The sequence below is a fragment of the Oenanthe melanoleuca genome, chromosome 22 (assembly GCF_029582105.1).
Source record: "Oenanthe melanoleuca isolate GR-GAL-2019-014 chromosome 22, OMel1.0, whole genome shotgun sequence".
Lineage (NCBI taxonomy): Eukaryota > Metazoa > Chordata > Aves > Passeriformes > Muscicapidae > Oenanthe > Oenanthe melanoleuca.
In genome coordinates this window covers 3,157,038-3,175,067 of record NC_079355.1, presented here as the reverse complement: position 1 = coordinate 3,175,067, position 18,030 = coordinate 3,157,038, and the positions used below count along the sequence as shown (strand labels likewise).

The 18,030-nt window shown below is 58.6% G+C and overlaps 1 protein-coding gene across 4 annotated transcripts in view; it reads right to left on the bottom strand.

Moving 5' to 3' along the window:
* PEBP4 (phosphatidylethanolamine binding protein 4) overlaps positions 1-18,030 on the bottom strand; it is a 96,958-nt gene that overhangs the window by 1,725 nt on the left and 77,203 nt on the right. For all 4 annotated transcript variants that reach the window (XM_056508714.1, XM_056508712.1, XM_056508713.1 and 1 more), the window contains exons 5-6: positions 7,715-7,760; positions 6,745-6,861 (exon numbers count right to left, since the gene is read on the bottom strand). In XM_056508714.1, the coding sequence (XP_056364689.1) occupies positions 6,745-6,861; positions 7,715-7,760 (163 nt within the window). The remainder of the gene's footprint in view (positions 1-6,744; positions 6,862-7,714; positions 7,761-18,030) is intronic.

Genomic DNA, 18,030 nt, shown 5'->3' with positions numbered 1-18,030 from the left:
GATCAGCTCATTCTGGACCCAGCTGTGGTTTGGTTTGGGATCAGCTCGTTCCGGACCCAGCTGTGGTTTGATTCGGTATCAGCTCATTCTGGACCCAGCTGTGGTTTGATTTGGGATCAGCTCGTTCCGGACCCAGCTGTGTTTTTCCCGTGGAGGTGGCAGGGGAACCCTCCCCAGGGCCGCGGGCAGCAGGGATTCCCTCCCACCCCGCAGAAATCCCCCTGCGGCCGGCGAGGGTGGGCGCCGAGCCCGGCTCTGGCTCCGGAGCATCCTGCCCTGCCCGGAGGGGCTTTCCCTGGCACCCAGACAGCTCAGGCCGCCCCTCCCTGCGGGCCAGCGGGGAAAGGGGCCCGCTCTTTATCTGAAACCTGTCCTCTCCCCTTCCTGGCTGCTCTAGAATGTCACGCGGCAGCCTGGCAGCTTTATCTGCTGCCACATCTCAGCCCCGGCCCGAGCGCCGCGGCCCCTCCGCTCTTGCAAAAGTGCTGAGCAAAACCCGAGCTGCTGCATCACCTGCGTGGGGGTGCTGACGGCTCGGGGAGCTGCTGCAGCTCCCACCTCGGGCTCTGAGCTCCAAAAAAAGCTCTGGAGATTCTCGTGGTGACGGCACCGCACGCTGTGACCTCGCTGGTGCTCCAGGGCTCGGGAAGGAGCTCACAGGATGCTCAGGAGGGAATCTGGAGCTTGCAGGATGCTGAGAAAGGAGCCTGGAGCTCGCAGGATGATGAGAAAGGAGCCTGGAGCTCATGGGATGCTCAGGAAGGAGCCTGGAGCTCTCAGGATGCTCGGGAAGGAGCCTGGAGCTCACAGGATGCTCAGGAAGGATCCTGGAGCTCACAGGATGCTCAGGAAGGAATCTGGAGATCATGGGATGCTCAGGAAGGAGCCTGGAGCTCTCAGGATGCTCGGGAAGGAGCCTGGAGCTCACAGGATGCTGAGAAAAGAGCCTGGAGCTCATGGGATGCTGAGAAAGGAGCCTGGAGCTCATGGGATGCTCAGGAAGGAGCCTGGAGCTCATGGGATGCTCAGGAAGGAGCCTGGAGCTCATGGGATGCTCAGGAAGGAGCCTGGAGCTCTCAGGATGCTGAGAAAGGAGCCTGGAGCTCACAGGATGCTGAGAAAGGATCCTGGAGCTCTCAGGATGCTGAGAAAGGAGCCTGGAGCTCACAGGATGCTGAGAAAGGAGCCTGGAGCTCACAGGATGCTCAAGGAGGAGCCTGGAGCTCACAGGATGCTGAAGAAGGAGCCTGGAGCTCACAGGATGCTGAGAAAGGAGCCTGGAGCTCTCAGGATGCTGAGAAAGGGGCCTGGAGCTCACAGGATGCTCAAGGAGGAGCCTGGAGCTCACAGGATGCTCAGGAAGGAGCCTGGAGCTCACAGGATGCTCAGGAAGGAGCCTGGAGCTCACAGGATGCTCAGGAAGGAGCCTGGAGCTCATGGGATGCTCAAGAAGGATCCTGGAGCTCACAGGATGCTCGGATAGGACCCTGCATCCCAAATTCCGGCTGGGATGAGATGCTGGAATGCACCAGGCTGCTGCTGGAGGGTCCCAGGTGTCTCCTGCCGCCCTCCGAGGACCGAAACCGAGCTGAGACCAAGGTCACTCCCAATGTCCTGCCCTGGGGTCACCCCAGCCGGGACACAGAGCCACGAACACCCCCAAACTCCACCTGGGCAGGCAGGGGGCTGCTCCTCACCGCGGGGTCACAGCCCGGCCCCCCCAGTGCCGGGGGTCCCACTGCGGGTGGCACCGGGGGAAGGAGCCCCGGGGGGCGCGGTCCCGCTGCGCCGCCGCCTTCTCCCGCCGCCTTTCATGTGCAGCCTTTCAAAGCGCTCGGAAACCCCCACGGGGGGCCGGCGTGAGAGCGAGAAGCGGCTCCCCCGACTCCCAGGGGTGCCGGGGCTGCCAGCGATGCGGGGATGAAAGGAGCCGGGGGAGGCAGAGCCCCGGCGGGGCTGCGGCGCCGGCTGTGCCCTCGCCCCGCTCCTGGGGATGGAGATTTTCCTGACCTACTTTCCTCGGCCTTGTGCCCGGCCCCGTCGGGGTAGGTGTGGACACTGCCCAAGGCCTAGGCACATTTTAGGCTTTTTCTCAGGTTCTGAGTCTTTTTCTTAGGCCATGAAACATTCTCAGCTCCAGCCAGGATTTTTCCCTAGCTAGAGCCATTTCTCTACTGCAAACACAGGAGAAAGAATTATAACAAAAGATAAACACCTGCTGGATCTGTGAGAAAGCCCGGGACAGGAGATGTCCCTTTCTCTGACCAATGAACTGTCTGTATTTTGTTTTTCACGAACTGTTTTATTTAAAGCCATGGCTCCCTTCAATAAACTGTTCTTCCTTGCACCAAGCAAGAGATGCCGTGTTACTGTGTCCTTTCACAGATCCATAACCCTGGTACAGCAACAGGCAGGTGTAAGAGTCCGTCTGAAACTGCTCTGCCATCATCAGAGACTGAGACCCTGGGCCTGAGCTCTGGCCTGGCCCAGGTGGATTCTTGCCCAGCTCTGTCTGTGCCTGTGCCTGGTGCTGCTCTCAGGGTGCTGCTCTCAGCGCCTGTTCCATCACCTGTTACCTGCAGCAATGATCTCCACACACACCAGTCCATAAATCTCCCCAGCTTTAGGCCAGAGGCCACTGGCTTTGGAAAAGGACAATAAAAAGTGACTTTCCCAAAGAGACTCTGAGATCTCTGTCTCCCCAAAGGATTGAAGACGCGTCCATTGTGGGACGATCACGACGATGCTGTTGGTAGCGATATCCCATCCTTCCTCTCTCTCTCTCTCTCTCTTCCCTTTTACTTTGTTTCCTTTACCCCTTTCTCTCTCTCTCTCTCTCTCTCTCTCTCTCAAAACTGAATTGTTTTCACTCAATAAACTGCATTGCTGCTTTCTGCCGAATAAAACCTGAGTCTCTCGCTTTTGTCTTTTGCACCCTGGGGCCGAACGAGCCATCGCGACTCCCGCTGGGTTCAGCGGATGGTGACAGGAGGGAAAGCCCCGGGGCAAAGGGGGGGGATTCACCGGGTGGCGCCGGATTTGGGGTCCCCCCTACACCAAACCCAACCCCTGGGGTGCATCCCCAGAGCGGGTGTCACAACCCAGCGTGACCGACTCCCTGTGCCAACCATCCCAGCTGGCTGCCAGGGCCGGGGACAGTGAGTCACTGGAGCGGGGGGCCAGCCGGGGAGCCGAGGTCGCGGTGTCACCGTCCCCTCTCCCCCTGCCGCAACAATACGGCGTTTCATCCGCGGCTTGGTCCGCTTTCAAGCCTCATTTCCCAAAGGATTAAATCATCCCACTCGGCCCTTATCTGCTCACCCGGAGGAAGAGGAGTGCCCGCTGACACCCACACGTGCGCGGCCGCCTGAGCCCGGAGCGGCCGCCATGGGGAAACTGAGGCAGGAGCTGGGCTGGGGGAGCTCCCGCTGGTCCCGCAGCTTTCCCAGCGCTGCCCTCGCCTCCTGCCCACCCCCCGAACGCCCGTCCCCTCCTCCCCCGGCCCCCTGGCTGTAATTTATCAGCCTCATCAGCGGCAATGTTCTCCTGATGGGAGCCCTGATGCTTCTCTGCCAAGATTAATGATGTCCCAGCGGAGGTGGGCGGGAGGTCGGCAGCTGCTTTGGTCACCATTAAGTGACACCCGGGGACTGGGGCCGGCACCGCGCTCTCCCCGCAGCCCTCGGCCGCCTCCCGTCCCAGCCGCAGCCTTTCCCTCCGCTCCAGGGCCCAGTCCAACCCGATTTTCCAGCTGGGTGGATCGGGTTGGAGGCGCACAAGGTCGGCTCATGAGTCAATGAGCGCCGCGGCCCCGATCCGCAGCTGGAGCTGGAGAGGGATGGAGCCGCACGCTCATCCCGGTCCCTGCTCCCCTCAAAGGACTTGTTGCCTCCCGGAGGCAAAATTTCCGTGAGGGAAAAAAAAAAAAAAAAAAATCCATTTCTGGTTGTAGAACATCTTTCCAGGGCGGGAGGGGCTTTGGGAATGCTGGAGCTGATGGGAAAAGGTGGAAGCAGAAGGATGAACTCAGGTGTAATTAAATCTCAGGATTTCGTGCTAATTAAGGATCCCCCTCGATGAAAGCTGCGGTGGGAACTTTAACTCCCCAGCAGCGCAGCCGGGCTCTGGTGGGTGCCCGAATTCCCCCGGCTGAGGGATTTCCCGTGGATGGGGAGCCTGCGGCGAGCTCGGGATGCCACGGCGGCTGTGACATTTCACAGACCACAAATCGTTATCTCCCATCTCCCCAAAACACAAGCACGGCTTGTAACGCTCCTGGCTGCGAGGGAAGCGGGGCCAGGGGCAGGAAGAGCCGTGGGGACACCCCAAATGTCCCCACCTTCGGTCCTGAGTGAAAATTCGGTGAAAATTTTCGGTGAAAATTCAGTGGCAAGGCCAAAAACTGAATCAGACTCCAGAGGAGAAGCTGAGGCTCTGAGTTATTTGCCCGAGGTCACACAGAGCCGGCTGCTGCCGGGATGGATCAGAAACACTCACGGGGAAGGATCAGGGTGTTGTTTTTTCTTCCCTGATGAAACAAAGTTTTTGCTCAAGAGCCGCCCTGGAGAAACAGCTCGGCTGTAAATTAATTTCCACATTGCCACGAGTGACAGGGGGACGTGCCCGGGTCCTGCAGCCCTTCCAGGACCGACCTGTGCCCGTCAGTGCCATCCCATCATCGCCAGGGCAGGGTGGGCACTGGGGACACCCTGGAACTGTCCCCGCTCCCTCTGAGCTGCTGGCGCTGCACAGCCAGGCAAGGAGGGAGAACAAAAACAGAAATTTGATTTTTTTTTTCCACTCTCGCCGTTGCCCCTCGCGTTTCTAATTCCCGGGGATCTTTTCCAGGAGCAGGGACAGGCGACGCGGGCAGGTCCTGGTTTAGTGCCCTCTTCTGGAGGCTCCGGCCGAGCTCCTGCCATCCCGCCTGGCACTGTCACCTCCCCCGGCTCGGGGACCTTGACCCGGGACCTTTGGGGTCCAAAACACAGCCCGTGCCAGGAGGGAGTTTGTTTTTTTTCCCGCTCTGGTGTGGCTCAGCGGGGCCGGTGTCACTCCCTGTGCCCAGCCAGGACACGTCCCTGCCCAGGGCTGGTGTCCCCACCCTCGGTGAGATGGAGATGTCGCTGTCACCAGATGTAGGACGGAGTAAAAACAGCAGGTTGGGGTTCATTTGAGGCCAAACAAGCTGGGAAATTCCGAGCAGGGATGTGAACTGTGCCTGTGGCATCGCCGGGAGAGCAGCAAGCAGAGCCCGGGCTGGGCGAGAATCCGAGATCCTTCGGGACTGGGGTCACCCCCTGCTTGTTCCCACCTCCTGCCAAAGGTGTCTGCTCCTCTCCCCCGTGCGCTGCCTTCTCACACGGGGCTGGATGCACCAGCAGATCCATCAGCCTTCACCCCACTGCCTTGGGGATTGATTTATTTAAAACCCTTGAGACACCGAAATCTCATCATTTGGCTGCTTTTAGGGCTGATTTTCTGGGAATAAAGATGATGAGCTGTCAGTGTCTCAATCCTGCAGCATCCCCTGGCCAGGCCAAGGACGTGATGCAGCAGCGAAATGGTTAAAAATAACCTTCAACCAAACTCCTTAAACACGAGCCAGATGGGGATGCTCAGGAATTGGATGTTGCAGGAAAAAATCCGCTGGGTCTTTCCCAGGAAGGGCTGGGAACTGCGGATGGGATGGAGCCAGCGCCGGGCGGGGAATGCCCGGCCAGCCCCTCGCCCAGGGGGTGAAATCTGGGGGGCTGGAGCCTCATATCCCGCTAATAAAGGGATTTATCTGGATAAAACTCCTCGGTGGGCGTCTCTGCGTCCCTTCCCAGATGAGATGTGCGGGCAGCACCGAGCCCCCTCCTCCGAGCAGGAGCGAGGGCCCGGCTCCGCTGGCAGGGGGGTGACATCGGCGGGGTCATTAAGAAGCGGAGTTAATGAGCCAGAAAACAAAGCCAAGGGCAGCGAGAGCCCGCAGGGAGGTTCGTGACAGCCATGGGATGAACGCCACGGCTCAGGGCCGGGGGAGGGGCTCCCCGGAGCCCCCCGCAGCCAGCCCCCCGCTCCGGGCCGTGCCCTGTGGGTTACCAGAGCGCCGTGAGTCAGGCAGCGCAGCCCAGACTCACCGACCTGACCTGCCCGTCCAGCCCTGCTCATGTGGTCCCAGCTGGGAAAGTTTTGAAATTTCCCTTGTGGAGGCCACGTGAAGCTCAGAGCCCCGAGTTCCAGGCAGGGCAGGAGGAGCCCAGGCTCGGCAGGGCGCAGGACGGACCCCTGCCCACCCCGGGGGTCCCCAGGATGGAGCAGCACCAACCCTCCCATGAGCACCTCAGGGGGGTCTCGGCTGCTCCATCCCTCCCGTGGAAGGTTTTGGGAGGAGTCGGGGAGCTGGGAGTTGGCGGGCGGTTGTGTCAGCCGGGTTTGAGCAATGCCTTGCCAAACCTTCTCCTGATCCTTATCCGCCCGCTCCGAGGTGCCGGTGATGCAACAGCTCCCGCGGCCGGGGCTGGGGGGGGGGATGTGCCAGCGAGGGCTCAATTTCACAGCCCACATCTCTCCCTGCTTCCGATCCCGCTAGCCAGGCCCTTGCCAGACCTTTTCCAAGGGTTCTCTGCTGCCTGGCGAGGATTTAACGCCTCACCCACGTCCCCTGCGAGGATCCCTTTGCACCCAGCGAGCATCCCCAGCCTGCTCGGCGTTAAAAATCCCCTCGGGGCAGGGAGGGAGGGCACAGGGGGTTCTTACCCAGCGAGACCCTCTCCTCCTCGCTCAGGGCGATGGTTTCGTGCTCTGGCTGCTCGTAGATGCGGAACTGGTAGCGGTGGTAGCCGCTGTAGCGCGGGGGTTTGGGCCGGCTGTAAGCTGGGGTGCAAAGGGGAAGGGCTGAGCATCCCCCCGAGCCAGAATTCCCGCTGGAAGCAGCTCTCCATCACCCCCCTCCAGGCCGGGATCAGCTCTGGGACCCCTCAGTGTCACCAGAACAGCTCCGAATCACCCCCACCTCTGTTCCACCCCCATTCCCACACCTGCGCCCTCCCTGGGCAGGGGATGTGTGCAGGGGAGGGGACAAACCTGAGACCCCCCAGCCCCCCAGCAGGGCATGGCCAGCCCCAGCGGGGTCTTGGGGTCCGCACTGTGCTCCAGGCTGATTTGTGCCAGATGTGGGGCCCGCAGCTGGCGCGGGGCGTGTCCAGCTGCTGAGGACGGAGCGGGCTGGCTGTCCCCGGGAAAGGGACACCCACGGCAGAGCCACCATCAGGGACAGGCGGGTGTGACACCGCGGGACAAGCGCCTGAAGCTCCTCCAGACCCTCTCCCCGCGGTGTGACCTCCCCCAGCCACGTCTGGCACATTCTGAACAGAAAGTCTTTGTTCCTGTAACATCACAGGAGTTGTTGGGATTCACCCACTTTTTATCTCGTGTTTTTCTTTTGGGGTTTTTTCCCTCCCCCCTCTTTTTTTTTTTTTTTTTTTTTTGCACTGGTTTGGAGCCTTTCTAACCGCTGGGGAGTTTGTAAACCGCTTTTGCCTCAAAAAGAAATAAGAGAAAAAGTGGCTCCTGTTTCAGACAGCGCCCAGCTGTGCCCTGGGGATCTCCTGGTGTCCCCCCCTTGTGTCCCTCCCTCGTGTCCTGGTGTCCCCACCCCAGCCAGCAGCGCCACCCCCTCGTCCCAGCTGGCTGAGACCCCACCCCCTAATCTGGGGTCTGCACTCACCTGTCAGGACCTTCCCTTTGATATTCCCAACCCTCAGATCCGAGCCCTGAAAGGACAAAAAGGGGGAGGTGAGGTGAAAGTGGGACCCTCGGGAGAGACACCTGGGGGGGATGGATCCCTCCTGCCCCCCCAGCTGCGCCCACATCCCTCCAGGGATTCGTTTCCCAACATTTTGTGTGGTTTTTGTGTAAAGATCTTTTGGGAGCCACTTGTCCCAGGTGGTTGAGAAGGAGCATGCCAGGGTTTTTATTTGTTTATTTGGCATTTAGGGGCTCAATCCTCCGTGCCCTGGCACCTGCACACGGGGACTGTGAACGGTCTGGAGATGCAGGTACACCAGGAAAGCCACAATAATTCCTTGAAAAGCCTCGGTGCTGCTCAGCACACCGAAATTTGGGAGAGCTGCCCCGTTCCAGGTGGGATTGTGGTGATTTCCAGCAGCATTCCCATGGCAGAGCTTTGGCTTTGCTCCCAGCAGAAATCCCCATCCTGGGACACCGAGCATCCTCTGGGGACAAAGGCACAAAACCAGGAGCGGCACCACATCCCAGGCTGCCCGTCCCACCTCACCCCTGACCTGCTGTGCTATTCCCGGCCATTCCCAACCTCCCAGCGCTCGTAAATCCTCTCCTACAGCACCCGTTATTCCAGTCCTGCCCACACACGCTCTGCTGCCAGGGCTCCCCCGTCCTAACCTGCCCTGGCAGTTATTATCCCGAAAAAAAAATTAAATAAATAAATAAAATAGAAGATGGCTCAGATAACTCCCAGCAAAAGCGCACGTGGGGAGCGGGGTTTGGTGCCTCGGCTCCCCCGCGATCAAAGCTTTGCTTTCCCTGCTCTGCTCTGAGTCACGGGCGGTGACAGCTGCCCCTGGCACCCCGAAGGTCACGGGGAGCCGCTCAGATCCCCGGATATCGGCACCCCAAAAGTGACAGGGGAGCCCCTCAGATCCCCGGATATCGGCACCCCAAAAGTGACAGGGGAGCCGCTCAGATCCCCGGATATCGGCACCCCGAAGGTCACGGGGAGCAGGACCCGCTCAGTTTCCCGGATATCGGCACCCAAAGGTGACGGGGGAACCGCTCAGGTCCCCGGATATCGGCACCCCAAAAGTGACAGGGGAGCCCCTCAGATCCCGGGATATCGGCACCCCGAAGGTCATGGGGTGTCGCTCAGATCCCCGGATATCGGCACCCCGAAGGTCACGGGGAGCAGGGCCCGCTCAGATCCCTGGATATCGGCACCCCAAAGGTCACAGGGGAGCCCCTCAGATCCCTGGATCTCGACTCCCCGACTCTGCCCGGCCGCCTCGGCAGCCGCAGCCCAAATATCGCGGTGGCGAGGAGGTGATGAGTGAGGATTCGGGCAGGTTTGGGTGCCCGGGGTCACAGCGCAGGGTGTGGGGGAGAAACACCCGGAGGTGCTGGAGGGGGGCAAATGTGCCGAAATGTCCCCAAATGTGCAAACCCCGCGCGCCCATCCAGATGCGCGCACCCGCTCCGGGCAGATGCTCGGCAGCGCCCATCCAGATGTGCGAACCCTGCGCGCCCATCCGGATGTGTAAACCCTGCGCCCATCCAGATGTGTGAACCCAGCGCCCCCATCCAGATGTGCGAACCCAGCGCCCCCATCCAGATGTGTGAACCCTGCGCCCATCCAGATGTGCGAACCCAGCGCCCCCATCCAGATGTGTGAACCCTGCGCCCATCCGGATGTGTGAACCCTGCGCCCATCCAGATGTGTGAACCCTGCGCCCATCCAGATGTGCGCCGCCCGCCTGCCCACACGGGCCTGGCGCCTCCTCCGCCCAGATGTGCACATGTGCCCGAGCCCTCCAGCTGTGCCTGCTGCCCCAGATGTGTGTGTGGGGGAGGAAGATGCCGGTGCATCCCGAGCCCATCCCGAGCCCATCCCGAGCCCATCTCGAGCTCATCCCGAGCTCATCCCGAACTCATCCCGAGCTCAATCCCGAGCCCATCCCGAGCTCAATCCCGAACCCATCCCGAACTCATCCCGAGCTCAATCCCGAGCCCATCCCGAACTCATCCCGAGCCCACCCCGATCTCATCCCGAACTCATCCCGAACTCATCCCGAGCCCATCCCGAGCTCATCCCGAGCCCATCCCGAGCTCAATCCCGAGCCCATCCCGGACCCATCCCGAACTCATCCCGAGCCCATCCCGAGCCCATCCCGAGCTCATCCCGAACTCATCCCGAACTCATCCCGAGCCCATCCCGAGCTCAATCCCGAGCCCATCCCGAACCCATCCCGAGCTCATCCCGAGCCCATCCCGAGCTCAATCCCAAGCCCATCCCGAGCCCATCCCGAGCTCAATCCCGATCTCATCCCGAGCTCAATCCCGAGCCATCCCGAGCCCATCCCGAGTCCATCCCGAGCCCATCCCGATCCCGCCAGCCCCGGCGCTTCAAAGGCAGCGGCTGCGGGTTCCCTGCGCTGCCGTGCGGGGACCGCGCTGCTATTCCTGGCTTTGCCAGGGGCTGATCGGGCCCGGCCGGGCCTCCTCCCCGCCTCCCTGCCCGCTGCTGTGGGCTGCCTGCTCGCCCCGAGACGCTGCGGGCTGCTGGCTAGCCCCGGGCATGGGAGAGTCAAAGGATAAAGCTCCTTTTTAAGAGGCGAGAACAGGAAGAGGGCGGGAGGGAGAAAGTCGGGATGAGCACTCCAAACCCTGCCTTTTATTTTATTTTTTTTTCCCCTGTAATAGTAAACAGCTATCCTGGGAGCAAGGAGCGAGCTCTGGGCACGGCTGCCGGGAGACGGGAGGGATTGGAGAGGTGGGCTGTGACGCCCTGTGACATTTTCTCCTTGTTTTTTTGCTCGGGGAATGGCTTGTAGGAGGAACAACCCCCCCTGCAGCCCCTTTCCCCTTTGCTGACACGCCGGTGAGGGCGAGGGGAGCATCACACTCCGGCAGCTCCCAAAGATCCCCGCCACGAGCCGAGCTAATGGACACTGATGAGCCGCCGCGTTTATTAATGCCCTTTTATGAGAGCATTAATAGTTCCTAATGACACCATTTGAGCTTCCCAGCCTTTTATCTCCTCTTTCTCTCTTTCCCCCGCCGAGGACACGGTGTAGGAGGTGGAATTAGATATTCCCACCCTCCGGTCTGGATGCTCGTGCGGAGACCTGGGCAGCCTGAAAAATCTGTGCCACACAGCTCGAGCGCCAGGAACTCCTCTCCGCGATTTTTTTCCTTGGCCAAAGGAATGGGGAATTTTATCCCTGTCATTCCTGGTGCCCCTGGACACCGAGCGAGGCTCCCTGGAAGCTCCCGGCCAAGCCCTCGGTGCTGCCTGCACGTCTCAGCCGAGGGTGGTGGTGGTGGGGGGGATAAATAAATAAACACAAATAAATTAAAGGCAGTGAGTCACGCTGTGTTTTCCTCTTGATCTTTTTTTTTTTTTGTTTTGTTTTCTTTTCACCCCCCCTTCTCTTTCTTCCCCCTCTCCGGAGCGTGTCTGATCCCATCGGCGAGGAGGGGAAAGGGATGGGTGGCGAGCTCTCGCCGGCGATTCGCCCGGGCGAGGACGGAGGGTTATGGAAAGTGGGTGTGGGAATCGGCACAATCGCTGGCAGGGGACCAGGACAAACAGATGACGGATGGGACCCGGGGAAGTGCAGCCGAGCAGGGCTGGGCTGCTCCTGCCCGGCTGGGAGCGCGTCCCAGCCCGGCCCCGGGGACCCCGGCTGGGGTGGGGGGGGTTAACCAGGTGCGGGGGCTGCATCCCATGGGAAACAACCCAAAATTCATGATCCGAGGGCCGAGCTGATCCCAAACACCTCCTGAGCCGCTCCTCACGAGCAGCAGCTTCAAAGCCGGCCCAGGGGGAGCCCGGGTTTGTTCTGCTCGATTCCTTGATCTTTGGAATGAGGTCAGGATGGAGGGATTGGCTCAGCCGGCGCAGGGGAGCACCCCGGGAAGGGCAGCGCCGCTGGGATGGCTGGAACGGGGAAGGAAAGGATGAGATGCTAATTGCAGGTGGATCTGGAGCTGTTCCACCGCGTCCTTGCAGAGGAAGGTGAAGGTTTTTGGGGTTTCCTCCTCCCTCCCCACCGCAGCCAGCAGCAGTGGGGGGGACCAGAAACATCCCGGCTCGTCCTGCTTTCCAACAAAAAGCATGTGAGCAAAGGGCCGATCCAAGAGAAACTCATCCCCGAGCAGGGCAGGGCAGGGCCGGCTCCCAGCACTCCCAAACTCCCAAATTTCCCTGCTTGGTTTGCACAGCTCCTGCTGCTGGATCTGAGGCGCGGGATGCTCCCAAACCGCTCAGGCTGCCCCGACCCTCTCCAGCCGGGGTTTGGTGCCTGACTGAGATGTCAGCCCCGACCCTGCCGGTCCTTTCGTGATCAGAAATGTCGCATCCCATCATGTGTGCCGCTGGGTTGTGGTGGGCTCTCCGTCGGGAAAGAAATCGGGAGAAAGAGGAAAAAAAAAAAATACGGAGAAACACAGAAATATTTTCATGGACGAAGCAGGGTGGGAGAGCCGCCCCCAGCCTGTCCTGGCTGCTCTGTGCGTTTGCAGCACTCCCAGGGCAGGGAATGGCAGCACAGGGGGTGAGACCCCGCAGAGCTGGATCCCATCGCACCCCAAAGCCAGAGAAACCTCCCGTTGCTGCCGGAGCTTTCCCAATCCCGCTCGGGTGCTTCCCCTCAGCCCCAGTTCCTGGATGCTGGGATGACTCAGGGCCCTCTCTTCGTGCTCTGCGCTGGTTTCACTCTCAGGGCACAGCTGCAGACCGGAATAATTCCCAGAATTTCCCTTCTCCCAAACACCACGTCTCCATCCTCGCTGCCCAGACTCACTTTTCCTCCCATGTGTGTAAAGAACAGGAGTTAAATCTCTCTCAGAGCCTCCTGCTGCTCTCACAGGCTCCAGGAATGTCCCTGTGGTCCCCAAGGAGGGTGGGACACGTGGAATCACCCCCTCTCCAGCTTACCCACAGCTCATTATTTTAATTTATTTAATTTATTATTTAGTTTATTGCATTTTATATTCATGGGGTTTCGCCATTCCAAGTGATATTGGACTAGTTCCCTGTCAGTCTGCACCTGAAAAATTGATAAATCACCGTGATCTGAGCCACACCCAGGCAGGAAAAGAGTGGAAAAGTTCTTTTCCTTCTGCAGGGAACTTCTTTTCAGGGCAGATCCAGAAAAGCTGAACCTGGGTGTGTTGGGATCTCACAGCTTGGATTTGTCTGTTTGGGGACTGGCACAGCCACAAGCACCAAAATTGATGATTTTGGGTGATTTTAACCCCAAAATGGTGCCAGGACACCCTGTCCCAGCAGGCCCTGACCAACACTGACTGCACACCCAAAAAATTCCCATCAGAGCTCCTGGCCCAGGGATGTCACCACCCCAACCTGAAGAGCCTCTCCCACTTTTCCAGGCTCTGAACTCCAAGGATTTGCCCCCACAACCTTTAGGATCCTCTTGGCACAGCCCAGACATTTTTTCTAGCTCACGATAAATGGGGAAAGGCGACCATAAAAATAAATTAAAAAATAAATATCGGGCACGGTTGCAATTTAAATGCAGCTTTGTCTGATCCACCCTAATGCCTCAGGGGAGGACGTGCCACGGGTTATTAACTCAGCAAAATAAACATAAATCACCTCCCTGCCTGCCTCTTTGCAAGATATTTTTTTTTTTTTAATCTAGAAATAAAAACCTGCACTCCATAACCCAAACCATCCCTGGCAGGGATTTTCTTGGGATTCTGGCTGGCTCCTGGCAGCCTGAGGATGGAATTCCCAGTGCCAAAATCTCCCCAAAATCCCGCTGGGTGGATTCCCAACAAGATCCCTGCCCGTCTGCACCTTCCCTGCAGGATGTAGGTGAGGGGTCTGAGCCAGCAGGGAGGAGGCTGTGATGACACCAGGAGGGTTTTGAAACCTCAGACAAAACATTTGTGTTGAAAAAAGGAGAGGGGTTTTATTGTTTTTTATTTTAATAGAACACCTGCGGGATTGTGGAGGCGGCTGGGGAGGGGGAATGGGGTGCAGGATGTTGGGATCCCTTCCCAAAATTTGCAGCCCAGATGACACTCCTGGCGTGGGTTGGAGAGCTGGAGTTGGGAGGTGGAATCGGTGGTTTTGCCAAAAAACCTCATGGAGGAGTTTCCCTGCCACCCCTTCCCTCCTCACCCCTGGCAGGGAAGAACCACGGGGGTGCTGAAGGGAAAAAGTTGAGTAAGGTGGAGGCTGAGTAAAATGGAAATCGGATAAAATGAAGGTTGAACAAAGTGAAAGTTGAATAAAATGAAGGTTGAACAAAGTGAAAGTTGAATAAAATGATGGCTGAACAAATGATGGTTGAATAAAGTGAAAGTTGGGTAAAATGAAGGTTGAATAAAATGAAAGTTGGATAAAAAGAAAGTTGGATAAAGTGAAAGTTGGGTAAAATGATGGTTGAATAAATGATGGTTGGATAAAATGCAAGTTGGGTAAAATGAAAGTTGGATAAAATGATGGTTGAAGAGATGATGGTTGAATAAAGTGAAAGTTGGATAAAATGATGGTTGAATAAAATGAAAGTTGGGTAAAATCAGAGTTGGATAAAATGATGGTTGAACAGGTGATGGTTGGATAAAATGAAAGCTGGATAAAGTGAAAGTTGGGTAAAATGATGGTTGAATAAATGATGGTTGGATAAAATAAAAGTTGGATAAAATGAGAGTTGGATAAAATGAAAGCTGGATAAAATGAAAATTGGATAAAATGAAAGTTGGGTAAAATCAGAGTTGGATAAAATGATGGTTGAACAGGTGATGGTTGGATAATCTGAAAGTTGGATAAAATGAAAGTTGGGTAAAATCAGAGTTGGATAAAATGATGGTTGAACAGGTGATGGTTGGATAATCTGAAAGTTGGATAAAATGAAAGTTGGGTAAAATCAGAGTTGGATAAAATGATGGTTGAACAGGTGATGGCTGCACCAGCTTGTGGGGAGGGCTGTGCACTCCCTGCTTGCCCTGCTCTGCACCCTGGGACTCGGGGGGGGCTGCACCCCAAATCCGCCCCAAATCCACCCCAAATCCACCCCAAGGCGCTTTTGGGGAGCCCCACAACCGCCTCTTGCGCTGTCACACCCCGGCCCGGCCCCTGGGCCTCTGATAAGCGGCGGGTTCGATCGCTAAGAACAACAGGGATGTTGATAGCAACCCCGGGGGTGTCGCAACTCCGGGCGAGCTCCCGGCGGAGGTGGCTGCTGGATGAGTCACCGCGACCCGCTGGCCCGGGGCTAGCCCGGCTGGGGGGGCTGGGGTGGGATTTGGGCAGCTCGGGGGGGCAGGAGCCCCCCGGAGCATCCTCTGCCTCCTCGGGGGATGCAGCTCTGCTGGGGTGGGAAGTGGAGGAGGAAGAGGAGGAGGAGGGGATGAGGATGGCTCAGGCACAAGGACAAGGACACCTCGTGGCCCTCGCGCTCGCCACACCCGTTTTCCCAGGCCACACCTGCTTTTGGTGCCCTGGGCTCTGTCACCTCGCCAGCAGCTCCACCGGGGTCTCCCTTCATCCTCCCCATCGCCCCCAGTTCTGACGGGACATCCCAAAATGCCCCACAAAACCCCCAAAAAAACCCACAAAACCCCCAAGATTCCAGCAGGGGCAACAAGCTTGACCTGGCCAGAAAAAAAAAAAAAAAAATGGGTTGGGTAGGACTGGAAAGGTCTTTTCCATCCCAGCCCTTGGGAGTGGAATATTGCTGGCCCTGCGTGTAGCTTTAAGATGAGTTTGCTTTTCCAGCAGCAGATTTCCGGAGGATTCTTGGAGAAACACCAAATTTTGCCTGATTCAGTCGTTTCGAGGCCTGCAGCCTGAATTCTGCGTGGATGAGAGCAGGGCCTGCGCTGGAACCTTCCCTTGGGATGCGTCCCCGGGGAGGTTTTGCTGCCGTGTCACCTTTGGGGACCGGGATCGTTTTTCTCTGGAGGTTGGGGACGCTCCCAGTGCTGCCACCGCCCAGGCTGTGGCCACCAGCAGCAGCCAGGGCCGTGGGGCAGGGGGGCCACACGTCCCTCTGTGAGGCACAGCCACGCGGAGCCACGGGCTGGGCTGGCTGGGAAGGGGTTAAACCCACCCAGTGCCCCCCTGCCGTGGCTGGGACACCATCCTGGACTTGGGCACTCCCAGGGATGCAGGGGAATTCCATCCCAGCCCTTCCCCACCCTCATCCCACCCCAAAATCCCACCCAACCCTGCTCTCTGCCATTCCCTGTGTCCTGTCCCTCCATCCCCAGCTCTCCTGGAGCCCCTCAAGGCTCTGGAAGGTCCCTGAGCCCTCCCTGGACCCTTCTCCTGTTTCACCCCATCTGTCCCAGCCTGGCTCTCCTCCGGCTCCCCCCAGCAGCTCCACGTCCCTGTGGTGTTGGGGACCCCGAGCTGCAGGTGGGGCAGAAGTGGAGAAACCCCCTCCCTGCACTTTCTGTGGTGAATTCGGGGCTCCCACCCGGCCACGGCCACCAAGAGATCTCAGCAGGATTTGGGGTGGGGCGCTGAGCCCGTCCCTCCCCCAGACCCCACACGGACCCCAAATCCCACCCCAAATCCCACCCCACACGGACCCCACATCCCACCCCATATGAACCCCAAATCCCACCCCACACGGACCCCAAATCCCACCCCACACGGACCCCAAATCCCACCCCACACGGACCCCACAGCCGACCCCACACGGACCCCAAATCCCACCCCACACGGACCCCAAATCCCACCCCACATGAATCCCAAATCCCACCCCATACAGACCCCCAGTCCCAGCCCACATGAACCCCAAATCCCGTCCCACATGGACCCCACACGGACCCCCAATCCCACCCCACACAGACCCAAATCTCACCGCACACGGACCCCCAGTCCCCATCCCACATGGACCCCACACGGACCCCCAATCCCACCCCACATGAACCCTAAATCTCGCCCCACACGGACTCCACAGCCGACCCCACACGAACCCCCAATCCCACCCCACACGGACCCCAAATCCCAAATCCCACCGCACGGCCGGCCTGGAGGGACCCCAAATCCCACCCCACACGGACCCCCAGTCCCGCCCCACACGGACCCCAAATCCCACCCCACATGGACCCCAAATCCCGCCCCACACGGACCCCCAATCCCACCCCACACAGACCCCCAATCCCACCCCATATGAACCCCCAATCCCGCCCCACAGCCGGCCCGGAGGGGCTGCCGGGGGGTCCGGGGGATGCTGCTCGCACACGCCGCAAACCCTCCCCTGCACATCGCTCCTGCCCCGGGGTCTGATCCCCGTCCTGCCCCTTCCCTGGCGCGGGGGCGGATCAAAGCCCGCGCGTGCCAGTCCCGCTCCAATTTCGGCTTCTTCCCTAATCTGATGGGCTTGGGGGGCTCATTTATTCCTCTGGGCTTTTTTTTTTTTTTTTTTTTTTTTTTTTTTTTTTTTTGTTGTCGTCTCTTTTCCCTTCCTTCCGCTGGCCAAAAAATTCTCCTTTTCTCCCCCGATGACGGCAGCCCCGGCCGGGAGGGGACCGCGCATCCGGATCGCCCTCGCCTCTCCCCCCACCAAAAAAAAAAAAAAAAATTCCCCCCACGCCGCTTCCTGACGGCTGGAATTGGCAACACTCGGAGGGAGAGTCCGGAGCTGCCCTTGGGACGGGACAAACTCCGGCCGGAAACTCCCGGCAGCAGCGCCGAGTTTTTTATCGCTTTTCCCTCCTGCGCTCGGGAAGGATGGGATGCTCAGGAACGCTTTGGGTAACGAGGAGGAGCCAAATGCAACTTTTTAAAGGAGTTTTTTTGGCTGCTGAGCATCCCACGACCCGCAGGATTTTGGCAGAGCCGCAGAGGAGCTGCTGACCCCTCCCAAAAATGAAAACGCAGCGGCAGGAGGAGGACGAGGGGTTAAAGCGCCGCTGCTGCTGCTCTCCTGCCAAAAGGCGCTCCAAGACTTCCCGTTTTTCCATAAAAGTCCTCCGGATCCGGGCTCCCGTGGGATGTGCAGGGAGGGGGCTGAGCCGCCCTACCTGGGGCGCGTGCAAGCGCCGGGGGCTGTTTGTGCAACGCCTCCCAAAAAAAAAAAAGAAAAAAAAAAAAGAAAAAAAAAAAAGACCCAAAAAACTCGCCCTGCTCCCTGCCCTGACTAGAGCTCCGGAGAGGGAATGAGATGAATTTTAAGGTCCCTTCCAACCCAAACTATTCCATTGAAACTGCGTTTTCCCAGGAATTTGGATGGAGAAAAAGCATAAAAAGAAACGCAAAAAAGAAACTCAAAAAGAAATGTAAAAGGAAATGCAAAAGGAAATGTA